Source organism: Balaenoptera ricei, chromosome 15 (genome assembly GCF_028023285.1).
Source record: "Balaenoptera ricei isolate mBalRic1 chromosome 15, mBalRic1.hap2, whole genome shotgun sequence".
Classification (NCBI taxonomy): Eukaryota; Metazoa; Chordata; class Mammalia; order Artiodactyla; family Balaenopteridae; genus Balaenoptera; species Balaenoptera ricei.
In genome coordinates this window covers 41,531,942-41,549,486 of record NC_082653.1, presented here as the reverse complement: position 1 = coordinate 41,549,486, position 17,545 = coordinate 41,531,942, and the positions used below count along the sequence as shown (strand labels likewise).

The 17,545-nt window shown below is 36.3% G+C and overlaps 1 protein-coding gene across 3 annotated transcripts in view; it reads left to right on the top strand.

Moving 5' to 3' along the window:
- Positions 1 to 17,545, top strand: part of ESF1 (ESF1 nucleolar pre-rRNA processing protein homolog) — a 65,857-nt gene that overhangs the window by 12,020 nt on the left and 36,292 nt on the right. For all 3 annotated transcript variants that reach the window (XM_059896054.1, XM_059896055.1, XM_059896056.1), the window contains exons 7-9: positions 1,699 to 1,813; positions 3,489 to 3,636; positions 10,098 to 10,259. In XM_059896054.1, the coding sequence (XP_059752037.1) occupies positions 1,699 to 1,813; positions 3,489 to 3,636; positions 10,098 to 10,259 (425 nt within the window). The remainder of the gene's footprint in view (positions 1 to 1,698; positions 1,814 to 3,488; positions 3,637 to 10,097; positions 10,260 to 17,545) is intronic.

Here is a 17,545-nt window from a genome sequence, read left to right as displayed (position 1 = left end):
AATGGTGTTGCTGGCTTTATCTTCAGACTTGGGCATTATTTCCACCACGTGCTCAGGCTTCACTGACCCGAGCTGAAAAACCTTAGGTGTTTGGGAATGTCTGTTCTAAGGAAACCGGGAAGCCGAACTACTGTACCATTTTATCATTAGCCTAGTTCTTTGAACCCAGTGAACCATTCTACTGAGACATTTTCAATAGAAATCACTTGTTTGTATCCAGGTTTGTTAGCGGCTTTGTTCTCAAAATGAAATATTTTAGGAAAAAAAATGCATCAATTGATAATCACTGTGGCTTTCACACTTCAAAAGCATTCCAACTTGTAGAAAAATACAAGTAAAATTTTTTGTATTGATAATTTAGGGTAAGAGTTTAGCATGCTTAAGTATATAGCAAGAAGGTCATATCTCATCAAACAAGACATTTTCTTCTTTTTTCTGTTAACAGTTTCAAAAGGAGGTACTTGTTTTGGATATATAAATAGTAGTTACCAAACATTTGTTAGAATGTCAAACTCTGCGTATCATGAGTTCATGTTCACATGTTCTTTTCAGGATCATTTTATTCTTTCTGTTTCCTTTTGGGGACATTTTCATGCAGTATTAGAATAAGCTCTGGCAGTACCTAGAAAATAAGATCAATGACCATGGAAAAACTTATATTCCCTGTTTTATTTTGTCATATGTAACTTTGTAAAAGAAAATGGAATTTTTCTGCTGCCATCCTGTTATCTAGGGCAGGGGTTCCCAATCCCTGGGCCGCAGGCTGGTACTGGTCTGCAGCCTGTTAGGAGCCAGGCTGCACAGCAGGAGGTAAGCGGCAGGCGAGCAAGCGAAGCTTCATCTGCTGCTCCCCATCGCTCCCCATCGCTCGCGTTACTGCCCTAAGCCTAACACCCCACCCCCACCCCCCGTCCGTGGAAAAATTGTCTTCCACGAAACCGGTCCCTGGTGCCAAAAAGGTTGGGGACCGCTGATATAGACCTAATGAACCTTAATTATTCATTCCTCCCCTCAAAAATGCAATATACAGCAGGTGCTTTTTCATGTGTGGAAATAAAATCTCCTATATAAATTACAAAACCTAAATATAATAACCATGGATCATTTCTCTTTGCTTTTTTCCTCCCATTCCTTAGCCTGATGCCTAAGAATTGTCAAACAATTACAGTGGCTAATTTACATTTAACAACTATTTATTTGTGGAAAAAATTATAAAATTGTTAAGATTTTTTTAGTCTTGAAGAATCAACTTTAAGCTTTTCCTTATTTTCAGTGACACCTCAGATCTATGATACTTTATATTCAGAGCACTTACCCATTAATAATTCTATTTGATCTTCAGAATATCATATAGCAAGCCAATGACTGAGCTATCAGGAGTCTAGGTCTTTTTGAAACATGAGGGACCCATGTGTGTTTACACCTGACTCGTATTAACTGACTCCTAACGCAGGGTTTCTGCCTACACAGACTTCACTCAAATTTGGTGGAATTACAGATTTATAGCTTAGGAATTTCAGAAATTTTGTGCCAAGGTTATTTCTAACATTGTTTGCTTTATCTACATGTGTGTTCTGTAGAATCTCTTATATGGTGTGTATGTATACACTATACCTAATTAGAAGAGAATCTAAACTCTGGTTGTTTATCACTGCAGCATATGTTTAAATAAAATTGTTTTTTTTCTTTGTTTCTTAGGTTTATACCAGATGATATTACTTTTGATGATGAGCCCAAGGATGTAGCCTCAGAAGTGGATTTAGCAGCATATAAGCCAAGATATTTCACATCTGCTGCAATGGGAACATCAACGGTATTTCTTAACTTTAGAAAATATATAGCTGGACTCCATTTCTTTAAGAAAAGAGTTATTTACTTACAGCATCTTTAGAAATGGAAAGGATTCAAAATTTTAAAGCATAAGTACAAATAGAAATCAACCACAGGTGTATTTGCATTTTTATCTCCCACATGTGTTGGAACCTATTTTCAAATTTTTGTTGTGCCTTTAAGCCTGAGTCAATTACCTGCAAATGTTTCTTTTTTCTCTTCTATCTTTCCCATACAGTGTTACTTAACTAGATTCTTTAATAAGTAATATGTTAGTTATTAATATCCTAGGGAGTAGGGGTAAGGAGGTAACAGATTACTTCAAATCACAGTTAAAACCAGTGGAAATTTAAAATAGAAACACATTTTTTCTGCAGATATGATCCAAAATTCTAAAAACAATTGAAGTAGAATAATTCAGGACTACTAGATGTCACATTAATGCTTAATAATGAACAACCAAAAGATTTTTATTGAATTAGTTTGTTACTTAGCTGCCTAGTTTCTGTGCTCTTCTACTCCATATACCTTCTATCCACAGCTGGACTCTGCAGCAGCCATACAGGCTTCTCATTGCCTTTCTTGTGACAAGCCACTGTGCTCTTCTGAGGATAGGCCAGTGGCAGAAAGAGAGCTGCTGTATCTATCACTTGCAGCCTGTGGGTACTGTGTGGCCTTAATTAGTTACTGAGTACAGGGAAACCCCACCAGTATGCAGTAAGTGAAGTCTAAAAGATTCAGTCACATAAAATGTAGGATCATGTTATTTTCAAGACTAAAAAATGGGCAAGCCTATCCAGCCAGCCAGTCTGGAGTTTCTACGGTCTGGCTGTATCATCCACATCTGTTCCAGTTCCATCAGTGGTTTTGTGGTTATCAGCTCAGTCTTAATTATCAGAATAAGAATAATTCTGAATGGTGACTAGCTGGAATTTCTCTGACAATGGCAACTATTTTAAGGATTGGATCTCTTGGTGCCCATTTTGTTGTCTGGAACTGGAAAGATTAGCCTGAGGGGGAAAAAAAGCAAGGATGTGGGACCCGCCCTGTCATGAAGATTAAACCTCTAACTGGACTCTGAGAATGGGGGCTGCATAGAGGACAGGAGCCAATCACAAGACCGATGATGTTATAGATGAATTCCTGTGTCGTGGGGGTTTACTGTACTTCCAATGAATAGATGCCTTTTTCATCAGTGGCTCTTAATCTCTTTTGGAAAATGGACCACACTGAGATTGTGTTGAAAGCTTTATCAGCAAATTTCAGACAGTTTGTAGACCTCCTGAAATGCCTAGAATTCCAGGTGAAAAACATGTCTTGACTCATTCATAGTAATGTTACTTATTTCACTAGTGCATTTTCTTGTTTCTTTTCACCACAATCAGTCCATACACTGATGAATTTTTACTCCAAATAATAGAGTACCTTTCATATAGTAAAGAGTTAGGAGGATGAAGGCACAGGTTAATTGAAATGGTTCCCTTTCCACAGGTAGAAAACTTTTCATTAAGCATGTTATTTATTATTTGTTTTAGCACGTCTTAACTTTTTTAGTTTACTGTTAAACATACAAGTTAACGATAAATATTCTTTAACAAGTTTGGGTTGCTGACATTTCCATTTTTATTTGTTGTTTTTTTCTTATTCATTGGTGAAAGGTGGAGATCACTTGGGATGAGACAGATCATGAAAGAATTACAACACTCAACAGGAAATTTAAAAAGGAAGAGCTTTTGGACATGGATTTTCAAGCCTACTTAGCTTCCTCTAGTGAAGATGAAGAAGAGATAGAAGAGGAGCTACAAGGTACTGTTCATCTTTTGGTGTTCTACATTTGTAAGCATTTAGATACCTAATCTAGACTTACTAATGGAAATAAGTTTGACAGTAGCTTAAAAGGAAATATCAAACTAATCTTCAAACTGTCTGTGAAGCAAGCTCACATACACAGTATTATATACACTTTTAGAGAGTAATTGAAATTTTTTATTTAAAGGTGTTTTCTTAGCCTGAATTTCTTTAACCAAAAACACTTTGAAACCCTGACCTCACAAAAAAAGTCTGGCCTTTTAGACTAGTCATGATTGTTGTAGTTATGCATCACTTAAACTAGTAAAATGCTTTATTACCCCCCCTTTTTTAAACTAAGAGCTTCTTTTGGATTATTTTTTACATTCCATTTTTCTGCTCAATTGTTTACAAAGTAGACTCTTTCTGTTCATTTAGTGATTATCCTAGAAATCATGACTTGTATCCTTATTAAAGTTTAATGCTGGGCTTCCCTGGTGGCTCAGTGGTTGAGAGTCTGCCTGCTAGTGCGGGGGACACGGGTTCGAGCCCTGGTCTGGGGGGATCCCACATGCCGCGGAGCAACTAAGCCCGTGAGCCACAGCTGCTGAGCCTGCGCGTCTGGAGCCTGTGCTCGGCAACAGGAGAGGCCGCGATAGTGGGAGGCCTGCGCACCGCGATGAAGAGTGGCCCCCGCTCGCCGCAACTGGAGAAAGCCCTCGCACAGAAATGAAGACCCAGCACAGCCATAAATAAATAAATTAATTAAAAAAATAATAATAATAACATGTTTTAAAAAAAAAGTTTAATGCTAATTAATATTTTTTACCCTCCTAGAGAATACAAGGAATCTTAAAACAACTTTCATGCTATTCTGTATATTGTAATTCTTAAGTAACATAGGACGTTAATATTACTCTTTTGTTTCAATTTACCCACATTTTCCATACTACTTTTGCTCCCTATTCTTTTCTAAATCTCATACTTCTGTCTGGGATCATTTTCCTTCTGCCCTAAGTATATCTTTGATAATTTCCAGTAGTATCTACTGGTGTCAAACTCTTGAATTTTAGTTTAGTCTAAAAATTTCCTTTTTTGCCTTCATTTGTGAAGATATTTTCACTGGTAAAAAAATTCTAGGTGGACAGTCCTCCTGTCTCCACGTTGAGATAATATCCTGCTGGCTTCTGGCTTCATTGTTGTTTTTGAGAAGTCAGCTGTCAGTCTACTTTTTTCAGTCTTTTGAAGGTTGCCTGGATTTTATTCATTGACTGCTTTTTTTTTTTTAATTTAATTATTTTATTTTATTTTATTTTATTTTTTTGTCTGTGTTGGGTCTTCGTTGCTGCACGCGGGCTTTCTCTAGTTGCAGCGAGTGGGGGCTACTCTTCGTTGCGGTGCGTGGGCTTCCCATTGTATTGGTTTCTCTTGTTGCAGAGCACAGGCTCTAGGTGTACGGGCTTCAGTAGTTGTGGCACGCAGGCTCAGTAGTTGTGGCTTGCAGGCTCTAGAGCACAGGCTCAGTAGTTGTGGCGCACGGGCTCACTTGCTGCATGGCATGTGGGATCTTCCCGGACCAGGGCTTGAACCCGTGTCCCCTGCATTGGCAGGCGGATTCTTAACCACTGTGCCACCAGGGAAGCCCTCATTGACTGCTTTTAAAGTTTTCTCATCCTTTTTGTTTTTCTGCAGTTTTAATATGAACTAAGAATAGATTTTTTTAATTTATTGTGCTTGGGGTTTGTTGGGTTTCTTGCATTTGTGGCATGGTATCTTTCAATCAGTTTTGAACTATTCTCAGCCATTATCTGTTCAGGTATTTCTTCTCCCCTCTCCTCTGGGACTCCAATTAAATATATGTTAGATCTTTTCACTGTAACTTCCATGTTGTTTCTCTCCTGTATTTTTTATCTATTGTATTTCTGTGCTGCTTTCTGAATATTTTTTCTTACCTATCTTCCAGTCCACTAATTCTCTTTTCAGCAGTGTTGAATCTGCTGATGGACTGTTCATTGAGTTAATTTTGATTATTATATTTTTTTACTTGTAAAAGTCCAGTTTGACTATTTTTCAGATCAGCAATATCACTTTTTAACGTTTTTTACTCATTGCAGTTATTTTTCAGTGCCTTCTTTTGTTTCTGTAAACAAAGGAAACATGTTTTTGTAGTGTATGTCTGATAATTTCAGTATTTATTTCAAATCTTTTGGGGTTGATTTCTGTTACTTTACAAGATACTTCTCCTGTTCACTTGTATGCCTGGTTAACTTTTTGTGCTGGTATGATATTTGAGGTGAGAGTGTCTCATCAGAGAGGACTTTCATTTACTCTGGTCATTCTGGAACCACTTCACTCCAAGTTTTAAGACTTGAGGTTCCCTGGACCTAGTGGGTGATGCAAGTCTGTGTGAGAGCTAGTTTACTTCTGGTTGACCCTTGCCCTGGAGTATATCCTTTTGGGTCCCTACTAAATGTGGGGGTACTAGTTGGTTCTTTAACTTTGTCTTCTTGGCCTGCCAGGCTGCCAGAACTATAGGTTAGTCTCACAGCTGTTTCTTTGGTAGATCAGTACATGCACTCAGGGCAAATAGGTCTTGAACACTGGGGTCGTCTCTCTGATCACCATCTTCTCCTTGATTTTGACTTGGTAATTCTTCACTAATTTGTCAGTTCTTTGAAGTTTTCTTTTTTTCTTTTTTAAATCCCTCTGAATCTTTTAAAAAGATTTTTTTAAACACTTCATCCAACTTGATGTCCTCAGTAAAATGGTTGGTCTGAAGTGTACCTAGCTTCCCATTAATGGAAGCAGAAGTTCTCAGATTGTCTATATCTTTATCTAAAAATTTTTTTGACAATTAAAACGATCGATGGTGTATTTTAAAATTATATATGTTGTTTGCTTAAAATAGTTCCTTTTTTAAAAATAGGGCCAAAAAACCCCTTTTCCCTTATATTGGATCTGGCTCTGTTTGGAAATTTGGTTGCTTGATTGTAATTTCTTTTCTTTTCTTTTTTTTTTTAATTTTATTTATTTATTTATTTATTTTTGGCTGCGTTGGGTCTTTGTTTCTGTGCGAGGGCTTTCTCTAGTTGCGGCAAGCGGGGGCCACTCTTCATCGCAGTGCGCGGGCCCCTCACTGTCGCGGCCTCTCTTGTTGCGGAGCACAGGCTCCAGACGCGCAGGCTCAGTAGTTGTGGCTCACGGGCCTAGTTGCTCCACGGCATGTGGGATCCTCCCAGACCAGTGCCCGAACCCACGTCCCCTGCATTGGCAGGCAGATTATCAACCACTGCGCCACCAGGGAAGCCCTGATTGTAATTTCTTATTAGTTTTTGGTTGGTACTCTCTCCCAGATATCTTCACACTTTCATTTTCATTTATTAGATGAATTCCCAACCATGCACAATTATAAGTAAGATAGAATTATGTGCTGACAGCAAATGAAGAACCATAAAAGTTAAACATAAAGTATTTTAAATTAGCAGGAGTGAATATTCTTACTTTTATTTATAGCCTGACATTTTTCATATTTGTCCTTTTGGTTTTTCTTTTGCATATATATTGTTTTTATAATTTATAATTTTATAAATGTAAAATTAAATAAATCCTAAAATGCTTCTTTAGTATTATCATAGGACCATTAAACCTTAACTTTCTTAAGATCCTATGATTTTAGGCTACTGAAGATACTGCTTCACTGATCTAAGTTTTTCATAAAGTATTACTCTTGAACTCTGTTCACGCATTGAATGGAGAATCACGTTTAATCATTGCAGTTTCTTTGTTCAGAAATCTCATATTAATAAAACCACAGGGCTTCCCTGGTGGCGCAGTGGTTGAGAATCTGCCTGCCAATGCAGGGGACACGGGTTCGAACCCTGGTCTGGGAGGATCCCACATGCCACGGAGCGACTAGGCCCGTGAGCCACAATTGCTGAGCCTGCGTGTCTGGAGCCTGTGCTCCACAACAAGAGAGGCCGCGACAGTGAGAGGCCCGTGCACTGTGATGAAGAGTGGCCCCCACTTGCCACAACTAGAGAAAGCCCTTGCACAGAAACGAAGACCCAACACAGCCATAAATGAATGAATAAATAAATAAATGAATAAATAAAAATAAAAATAAATAAAACCACATAATTTCTTAGGTATCTAATAGTCTTTGAAAAAGTGTATGATTTACAGTGGTACTTATATGGGCACAAAAGCCTTCACATTTAAGACCTTGATGGCTGTTGCTTGTTAATTTCTTTGGCATTCCAAACAGTTGAGTGACCATGTTATTTTTAGTGTATACAGAACAGCTGAGTCTTTCTCAAATAGCCTTTACATTTTTTACCCCCACAGATACACTAATTTATCTACTTTTTCTTTTATTTATATACCTATATGGTCATTTAGCACTTTTCTGAAAATTCTGGATAGTTTTTCTTTAGTAGCAGCTCTAAGATAAAGGAAAAAAGATCATTCCATGTATTCTTGAGAAGACTGAATACAAGTTTTCCAAATAGGTTTTCTTTGTTTGGTTTGGGAGAACTTAACTAGATTTTGAAATGACATTGAATACATTAGGGCAGGAAATATTATGGGAGGATAACCATTAATTTGTCAGTATATTCTTGTTAAGGTCTTGGGCTTTGCTGATTTCAAATCCTGACTTCACCACATAGTGAAGTTACTTAGGTTAGGTTTTCTTAGCCCTCAAGCCTTTCTTTCCAAAGGTATGAAATGAGGATCATATTAGTACCTACTCATGGTTGGAAAAATTGAGATAATGTATGTAAAGTCTTAGCATACTACCTCATGTCATATGTTTTTACTTCTAAAACTTTAAGGATTAATGGCTTTTTGTTTGAAATATACTAATTAACTTTTTTAAAGCATGCATTTTTATTTTTCTTCAGTATTTTAATTGATTGCAAAGTCACTTTAATCTATAGTTTAGTACCTCTGATAGATACATTAGTATATTTGAATGCCTTAGAGTTACTGTATGTTCCTGTTGTAGTTTATAAGAGATCGTACCAGGGTTTCTTACATTTACAGTTAATTTTTTACTCCCTTTATATTATTAAGTCACAAAGTTTTGTCCTTGAATTGGGAAAAAACAGACTTCCATGAGTTAACCCACATTTTAGAGATTCAGAAAGTAAAATTTTAGTACTGGAAAAAAAATCAATTTAAAGTAGGCCATCAGAGACTTACCACTAAAATTTCAACCTGGAAGGAGCTTGCTTCTAATTATGTTTTCAGAAGTAAGCTTTTAATAGAAAGAAATACATTGCCATTTTGTTAATGTGTTCCTGATGTTTTATCCATTGAATTACGGGATACATGACAGAATTCCATCCAACATTATTATTGTGGCACAAAGCACAAACAGGAAAAAAATGAATTTCAGCTGTTTGAAAATGTAAAAGTGTGATAGGATGGAAAGAATGTCGTGGACTATTTTTTATTCATTTAGAGAAAAAAACTATAAAAACATTTACTTAAACAATTTTTTTCACAACACCTTTTTGAAAATGTAAGGACAGTCTGTTAACATTGATGTTTCACAGGTGAATGCTTAATAATGTCAGACATATTCAGTGACCAGTTAGCCATAGCTCATAGAAGGGAGGGTCTTCTGTATGCTACTTCTAAATTTTCCTTTACTAGGGACATTTAGTCAATTCAGTAAGTCTGTATGTTTTACATTAAAACCCAGGTTCTTAATTTATGTTTTTGACTTGGAGAATTACAGTGGAAATATAGAGCAAACAAACTTTTCACGTATTAGTTTTCTTTGGTATTTTTTGCCCATGAATTTTATACTGTTCCGTTGTATTATAATTATTTTTATGAAATTAGGAAATGTAAAAGTGAGTATTTTCCACATGAGGAAATTAATTGCACAAACTTCTAATTTATTCATTTTTATTCTTAATGTATTAATGAGATCCTGAGAGTAAGCATGCTTGCTCACTATCAAATGGAAAGGACTCATTATTCTTTGTTTTGGATTACAGGCAACTTCCTTTATCTGTATCATCAGCATGAATGGCTAAATCCATTTATCAGATGCATCCCAACACTATTCAGGCTCCTTTTATTGACCATACATTTTAAAGCCACACTGTTGGATGGTGGGAGACATAAAGAGGAAAAAAGTGCCATCCCTGCTATCTTGCTTGTAGGGTGGAAAAGTCCAAGGATGTTACATGACTACAGGATTATTTTGAAATATGAATTTTAATAAAAAGAGATTCCCAAGTATAATATTGTGACCATGCTAACTTATATTGCAACTGATTTTTATTATAAACAAGACCTAAGTCATTTAATTCATTTTGTATTAAGAAATTTAAGTCTGATTTTGATATTCTGTTGTTATAGTGTATCTGACGTTGTTTAGAAGGGTGCTGCAGTGACTGAGATTAAACACTGAAGTTAGAAGTAAATTATTTCTGTGTATTAAATGAAATTGATTTTTTTGTTAGGTGATGATGGAGTCAGTGTAGAAAAAGATGGGAAAACAAAAAGAAGCCAGAAGGATGATGAAGAACAAATTGCTAAATATAGGCAGCTCTTGCAAGTTATTCAAGAAAAAGAAAAGAAAGGCAAAGAAAATGATATGGAAATGGAAATTAAGTGGGTTCCAGGTAAGAATTAGATACTAACTAAATGTTCACTTGTTTTCCTTCGTTTTGGGATGTTGGATATAAAAGAAAAGAAGATCAACTCTTTGGAAACATAAACTTAAAAAAATCACATTTTCAAGGAGTGTTTTGGTGAGGAAGATAACGTGATATTTGCATGCCTGATTTAATTCACTTTAGCACCAGCGTTTTCTACTCCTGCGGCTTATTCTTTGTCTCTTTAATTTACTAACTACAAATTATCCATTTATGAAAGTAGACCTTTCCTAGGTTTGATTCCAGTATTCTCAGGTTATAGAAATTTGAATCCAGGCACCATGTATTCTGAAGTCATTAAACTTTTTTTCAAAATATGTTATTAATAAGTGGACTTTTCTCCAGTAACTGCTACTAGACCAATTAGTGAGGTTTCACTAACACAAAATATGTAATACATAGTTTTTCATCTCAATTGTGCAATTTTTGAATATTTTTGAACAAAGAAGTATAGCATCGTAAGTGGTTTTTATAACTGCCTTGAAGAGTTCAATAACCCAATATTAGTACAATAACATTAAAACCACGTCAAAGCTAAACAAAGAAAAGCTAGGATAAATGAGGGTTGTTTTCTAGCATATGCATTTTTTCTTAACAATCCTGGGCAAATCAGCATGTACCTTTGCAAATAATGTGGGGGTTTTTTGCAAATTACTGCTTTTTACATATATGTATATCTTTTAAAGGTAGGTATAATTTTTGACAAGGATTCAATTCTTTTAGCCTCAATTCGTCTCTAGATGAAAAAATACTACTTAGAGCACCATTGCATTAACTGTTCTATATTCAGTTACTTCTGTTTCTTACACTAGTATGTTTTTGCAGAGAGTAAAACATCTGTTTTCTTAGGTTGTTTTTATTTGGGGGGGGGGAACTAGGATATTTTGATATTTGAGGATTGATTGACTCTTGCAGTAAATTTATTAGGATATACACATATCTTCTGCCTATTTCTATAGGAACATGGTGCTATGTTATAACCCATTTGTTTTAAATGTTTGGCTTTTGCAGGAAGTGGTGGTAAGAAAAAATGAAGTTTAGTAGTGTTATCATATGAACAGTGGTTGAGAGAACTCAATTAATTTAGCCTGGAGAGGAAAAGTCTAAAAAGTGACTTAATAGTTATTTTCAAGTACTTGGAGGCTGAGTATGTAAACAGAGACTTAATCTCACATACTACCTCAGAAGTCAGTGCTTTTACCAGTGGATAAAAGTTGAAGGAAAGTAGATTTCAGTGTAAGGTAAAGAGGAATTCTCTATATCATTAGGATTGTTCATCAGAAGAGCACAGAGGCTGCTTTAAGGAGTTGAGTGTCCTTTGTCAGTAAGTCTCACAATAAGGCAATACAACCATACCACTCAGAGATGTGTGAAGAAATTTTTTTATATGAGGCCCTTGGATTTATGATTCCAGGAAATGTTGGATTCTGTCTTTCAGTCAAGTATGTCGTAATTGTAGCTTAATTCTAATCTTAGAATGAGCTTATTGAATGAAGATATTTTAAATGAACGTATTTTAAATTGAGGTATTCAGGTGACTATTTGAGAAAGAAGATTTAAAATAAAGTTGATTGCAAAGTTTTATATTAAATATTTTAGAGCTATTTTGAGTGGGCCAGATCTAACCTTTGTCTTTATTAGTACAGTTATGTAGTGCAAATACCAAAAAGTGATACATAGGAAGATTTAAGCAGTACAGTTTTCCTAGGATAAACCTCACTTAGTCATGGTTCATTGTACTTTTTTTATATTCCTGGACTCAGTTTAGTAATGTTTCATAAAAGATTTTTGAACCTGTGTTAATGAGGAATATTTGTCTATAGTTTTCATTTCTTGAAATATCCTTAATTAGCTTTTGGTATCAGGGTAATGCTGATCTCATGTGATGAATTTAGCGACTGTTCCCTCTTATATTTAGCAGTACATTTTTATCTTGACTTTGCTATTTGTGGATGTGATATTAATGTCATTTAAAATATTTTGAAAATGTAAAATGAAAAATTAGCATCTGTAATTCCATTACCCTTATTCGGCCACTGAGTGATTAGGTAGATTGTGGTTTAATTTATCATTTCTCTGTTGTTGAATATTTTAGTCATGTTTCTGATCTTTCATTACAATAGGCCCATGGCATTGAAAAGAAATTTGATCTAAGGCTGTTACAATTCCCAAACCCACAAATATCAGTACTTCCTTAGATCTCTTCACTTTTATCACCAGCCAAGTAATAGGCTTGCTATTTTAGGGCCTTTTACTTATAAAAACAATTTTTTAACAAAGATGCTCATTCCCCCCCACCTACCCCATTTTAGAAACGTCTGTGCATGTGAGAACTTGTAGAGACCACAAGGAGAAGCTAATGCTGGCAGTCAGGCTCACTCATCAGTTAGTAACATGACTTCCTCACTCACATAGCCACTTTACATATGCTGTGGATCAACCTGTGGTTCTCTCACAAGCTGTTAAAACTACCAGTGTCCAAGCCTCAAATTTTAAATCTCAGATGCCAAGCATCTAGAATGTTATAAATAATCTATAGCTTTTTCCATATTTTAAATTATTTTCATAGGCTAGCTTCCCAGAAATGGAATTACTAGGAAAGGACACGGACACTTTTTGTGTCTTGAGATTACTGCCAAATTGCTTTCCAAAAGGGTTGTACCGGTTTTTAATGCCTTCAACAATGATGAAAGTGCCAGTTTCATGGAATTATCATCAACATTCGCTATGTAATTTTTACTCTTAGATGAATGAAGGAAAGTTGATATTTTGCTATATAATGCATTTTTTAAAGTCTTTAACCATAGTATTTTTGAAGGCCCCGTATGGGGTATTATTACCCTGTGAATCTTTGGTATGGATGTGCACACAAGTGCGTGCGTGCGTTTTCTTTGTGTATGTAAATGTAAGGGGTCTTTTACATACTAGACATGTTAAATGAGAAAAATGAACTACTCTTTCAGGATCTCAGTTTACTTATTTGGAAAGTGGGACTAATAATACCTTTCTTGCTTAATTTGAGATATTATAGAGTACTTTGTAAGCTACAGAGTACTATTCGTGTCACACGTGTATTTTGTTGAATTTGTGTCTTAAGAAATGTATGTTCCCAGTAACAATTACCCTGAACCGCAGGACTTTTTTGATGTTATACTTCAGTAAACCACAGAGGGTCAGTATGAGATTATAGTATATCATGCATCAGTTTTTCTGTGGCTTGAATTTCCAAAATATTAAACTCTGCAGAAAAACAAGTACTCTTAATAATCACTAACAGTTGCTGCACTTGGCGTGGCTTGAAAGAAATTTTAGTTTAGACTGTTTAAACTTCCTATCTTTTTACGTTGGATTATACAATATAGTAACATTAGGAGTTTAATTCTTCGAGGGTAAGTGTTAAGGGAGGCAGATAACAGGTACATGGGTGTAACAACTGGAGTGAACTACTCTTTCTCTTGATGTTTTAGTTCCTCATGAAGGTGTGATAATACAGCGTTATTGAGATTATAAATGATTAAAAATGTTGAATTTTAAGATTTTTAAGGAACGTTGTAATCCATTGTTTTGATGTGGAGTAGCATTGCCCATCTCAATGTGTTGCTAATAAGGTATCCTGCCTGACTCATTTTGATGAGTAGAGAAAGTAACACATGTAATTAGCATATTGAGACTTTATCTATGAATGTGCCTCATTAGGGAATTTGTAATATACATATAAATGAAGCATAATGAGTTTGATCTCATATGTTAAATAACCTCCCCTAATAATTTATGTGATAATAATTTTTTGTTGTAGATACTGCAAGCCGTGTATTTTAATCTTTGAAATTTCATCCAGAATATGAACAGATAATGACATGTTTCTTTGTCTGTAATCTTAAAGGAGATTAGATATGATAAAAGTCCTCTTTTTCTTAGTTATCTCCTGATTAATTAGACACAGGTGAAAAGGATATCTGGTCTTTTTTCTACTCATCATCCTGCAGTGCCTCAACTTTCCTTCAAATATTGAGCATATGCCAAGAACCATTCTAGACACCATGTGAGCAAAACATACAAATCCTTGACCTCATAAAGCTTATATTTCTGGTTAAGGGGAGACAGATAAGTCTTTAATAAGAAAAATATTTGAGCAGAGACTAAAGGAAGTGGAGGTCGGGGGTGAGCCATGCAGAGGAGAGTGTGCGAGCAGAGGGTATAACAAGTGAGTGGCCTTGAAGCTGTGGCTTATCTAGTGTGTTTGAGGAGCAGCACAGAGAACAGTGTGACCACAGTGAGTGAGTGAAGGAGAGAATAATGGATGATGTCAGAGAGGTAATGGGGCCAGATCATGAGGGTCTTGCAGACCATTTTAAGGGCTTGAACATCTCTGAGTGAGATGAGAAACCATTGGAGTGTTTAAGCTGAGGAGCAATAAGATCTGACTTGGTTTTTTTTCCAGTTTTATTGACATATAATTGACATATGTTACTGTATAAGTTTAAGGTGTACAGCATAATAGTTTGACTTACATATATTGTAAAATGATTACTGCAATAAGTTTAGTTAGCATCCATCATCCCACAGATATAATAAAAAGAGGAGCTGACTTATTTTTAACAGGACCAATCTGGCTGCTGTACTTGAGAGTAGATTAAAGTGGCAGGGAAGGACAAAATTGGGGAGATCAGTCAAGAGGCTATTGTAATAATCCTGAGATAATAAAGACTGTGGGTTGGACAGGTTTTCAAGGGAACTTCAGAAATTCTCTTCATCACATGTAAGATGCCTATTATATATTGAAATAGACATGCCAAGGAGATAGTTGGATATCCAGTTTAAAGTTCAGGGAAGAGGTCAAGACTGGAGATAAAAGATTTGAGAATCTTCATTGTACAGATCTCTGTAAGTAAAGAACACCAACGGAGTGATTGTAGGTAGAAAAGAAAAGAGGTTCAAAAATTGATCCCTTGGAGTACTCCAGCATTTAGAGGTTGAGGAGAGGTGAGCAGGGACCATCCAGAGGCAGCTGGGAAGAAGCTGCTAGAAACAAAGGAGGAAATTCAGGGTTGTGGGGTATCCAGTGGCCAAGTGAAGAATGCATTTCAGTGAGAAGATGGGTCAGTAAAATACAGACTAAGAAAGACCATGGGATTTAGCAATGTAGAGACCATTGAAGAGTTTTGGTGGAATGGGGAGGATGAGCTTAATGGGGTTAGGAGAGAATGAGGAGTGGAATTGGAGACAGTTAGGAGAGACAACTCCTTTTTCTAAAATATTTGATGATGAGGAAGTTGCAGGCGTCATCACACTTCATCCTTAAAAAAATACTCCGATATGTAATTTCCAAACACAAAGACATTCTTCTACATAAGCATGACGCTATTATCACACTAAGGGAATTTAATATCGTTAAAATAGTAGTCAAATTTCTCACTCATTCCAGTAATATTCTTTACAGTGTTTTTTCCTGATCCAGGATCAGTCAGTTTTAAAGTGTCTACAATAGTTGACTTATAGAATACCCACAATCTGGATTTGTCTGATTGTTTCCTCACAATTCAGCTGAAAAGTTTTTGGCAAGAATTTTCCATGAATGATGTTGTATACTTCCCATTGCTTCACATCAGGAGGCACATAATGTCAGTTTCTCCCATTTTTTGTGCTGTTATAACTTTGCTCACTCACTTAAGGTGGTGTCCTACTGATTTTTCCATCATAAAGCTCTATTTTTTCTTTTGTAACTGATAGGTAATTTGTGCAGTGTGTGAATATCCTGTTCCCCAGCATTTTACTTGGTGATGTTATAGATTTTTATAGATCCTTGCTTGAATCAGTTATTATATTGTTGGCTGCAAAATATTGATTTTCTGTTTTTGTCATTTCTTCTACATTTATTAGTTAGCATTCTAACTTATGCTAGTAGAACTCCCTCTAGAAACTGGAAGGGAAAGTGAGATCAAGAGAGCATTTTTCTTTAATATGAGAGGAAATAACAGCATGCTATATTACTTCTGGGAGTGATCCACAGACAGGAAAAAATGATGCAGAGAACTACATTCTAAAGTAGGCAAAAGGAGTTGGAATGTTTTTGCTCAAGTGGAGGAATTGGCCTTTGGTAGATGTACATGGACATTTCACCCATTGTAACAGGAGAGAAGGGAAGGAATATGGTCACAGAGGGTAATGAGTAGAAATGGTGGTGGGAACTTGTGGTACTCTTCTATTTGCTTATATTTTCCTAGTGAAATGGGAAGTAAAGTCATCAGCTGAGAGTAGGGATGAGGGGGGGAGGGGGTGATTGTAATGATGGACCATAGTATCTATGTTGGGTTAGGAGGGTAATGAGGGTATATTGGGGGTGACGGATGGGGGAAAGGTGAGAGGATTGATGGACTGTAGGTCCCTGTGAGACAAAAGAATTGTTAGCCTTGGGGTACTAGAGAGAATAAAATGGAAGGATTGGGGCTAGTGGTTGAGGAGTAGGATACTTGAAATTAAGATTATGGTGGGTTTGCAGTTTTGATAATGACAGTTCTAGTTATGGGGGGAGTTTCTGAGATTACAGGGAGTATGGAATAACAGTCAGTGAACTGTGAGGCACAGGGTGTTGGAACAGTCATCCGTGTGGATATTGGAATCACCAAGAATTGTGACAGGGCTAGAATTGGAGAGAGTGGCAGTGAGCCAAAGCTTAGCTCTTCAAGAAGTGAGGGGTGTGACTACAGTCATTAGATCTCTGCAGTAACGGGGGAGTAGGCGGTGTAGTCTGATAACATGTTACTAAAAGTTGGGGACTTTAGGAGGAAGACCAGCCAGTGGACTGGAGTTGGCAGTGAGTAGCAAGATGGACAGAGTGTGGGAGAGAAAAATTCACCACCTAGAAGAGCTGCAGGAGAAACAGTGTCCTCAGAGAAGAACCAGGTTTCAGTGAGACTCAAATTAGCAAGGGAATGAATAAAGAGGATTTTGTTAATAACTATTAATGACTGATTATGATGGACTAAGGTGTAGAAATGTTCTTTTGGGGGAAGGGTGGGAATGGGAATATTCAGCATATTTTTAGGAGAAGGGATGATTTGGAAGTTGTGGACTTCTTGTGATGACAGAATTAAATAGAGATAAAGGATATAATGAGATGAATACCGACCTCTTAAAGCTGTACTAGTGGTGAGACTGTCAGTGTCTGGGCAGATCTTGTCGGGAACGCCCAGAGCTGTGGGATTCTTAGTCTTTTGAAGGAGACATGGAAGGCAGAGAAGAAGGAAGGACTC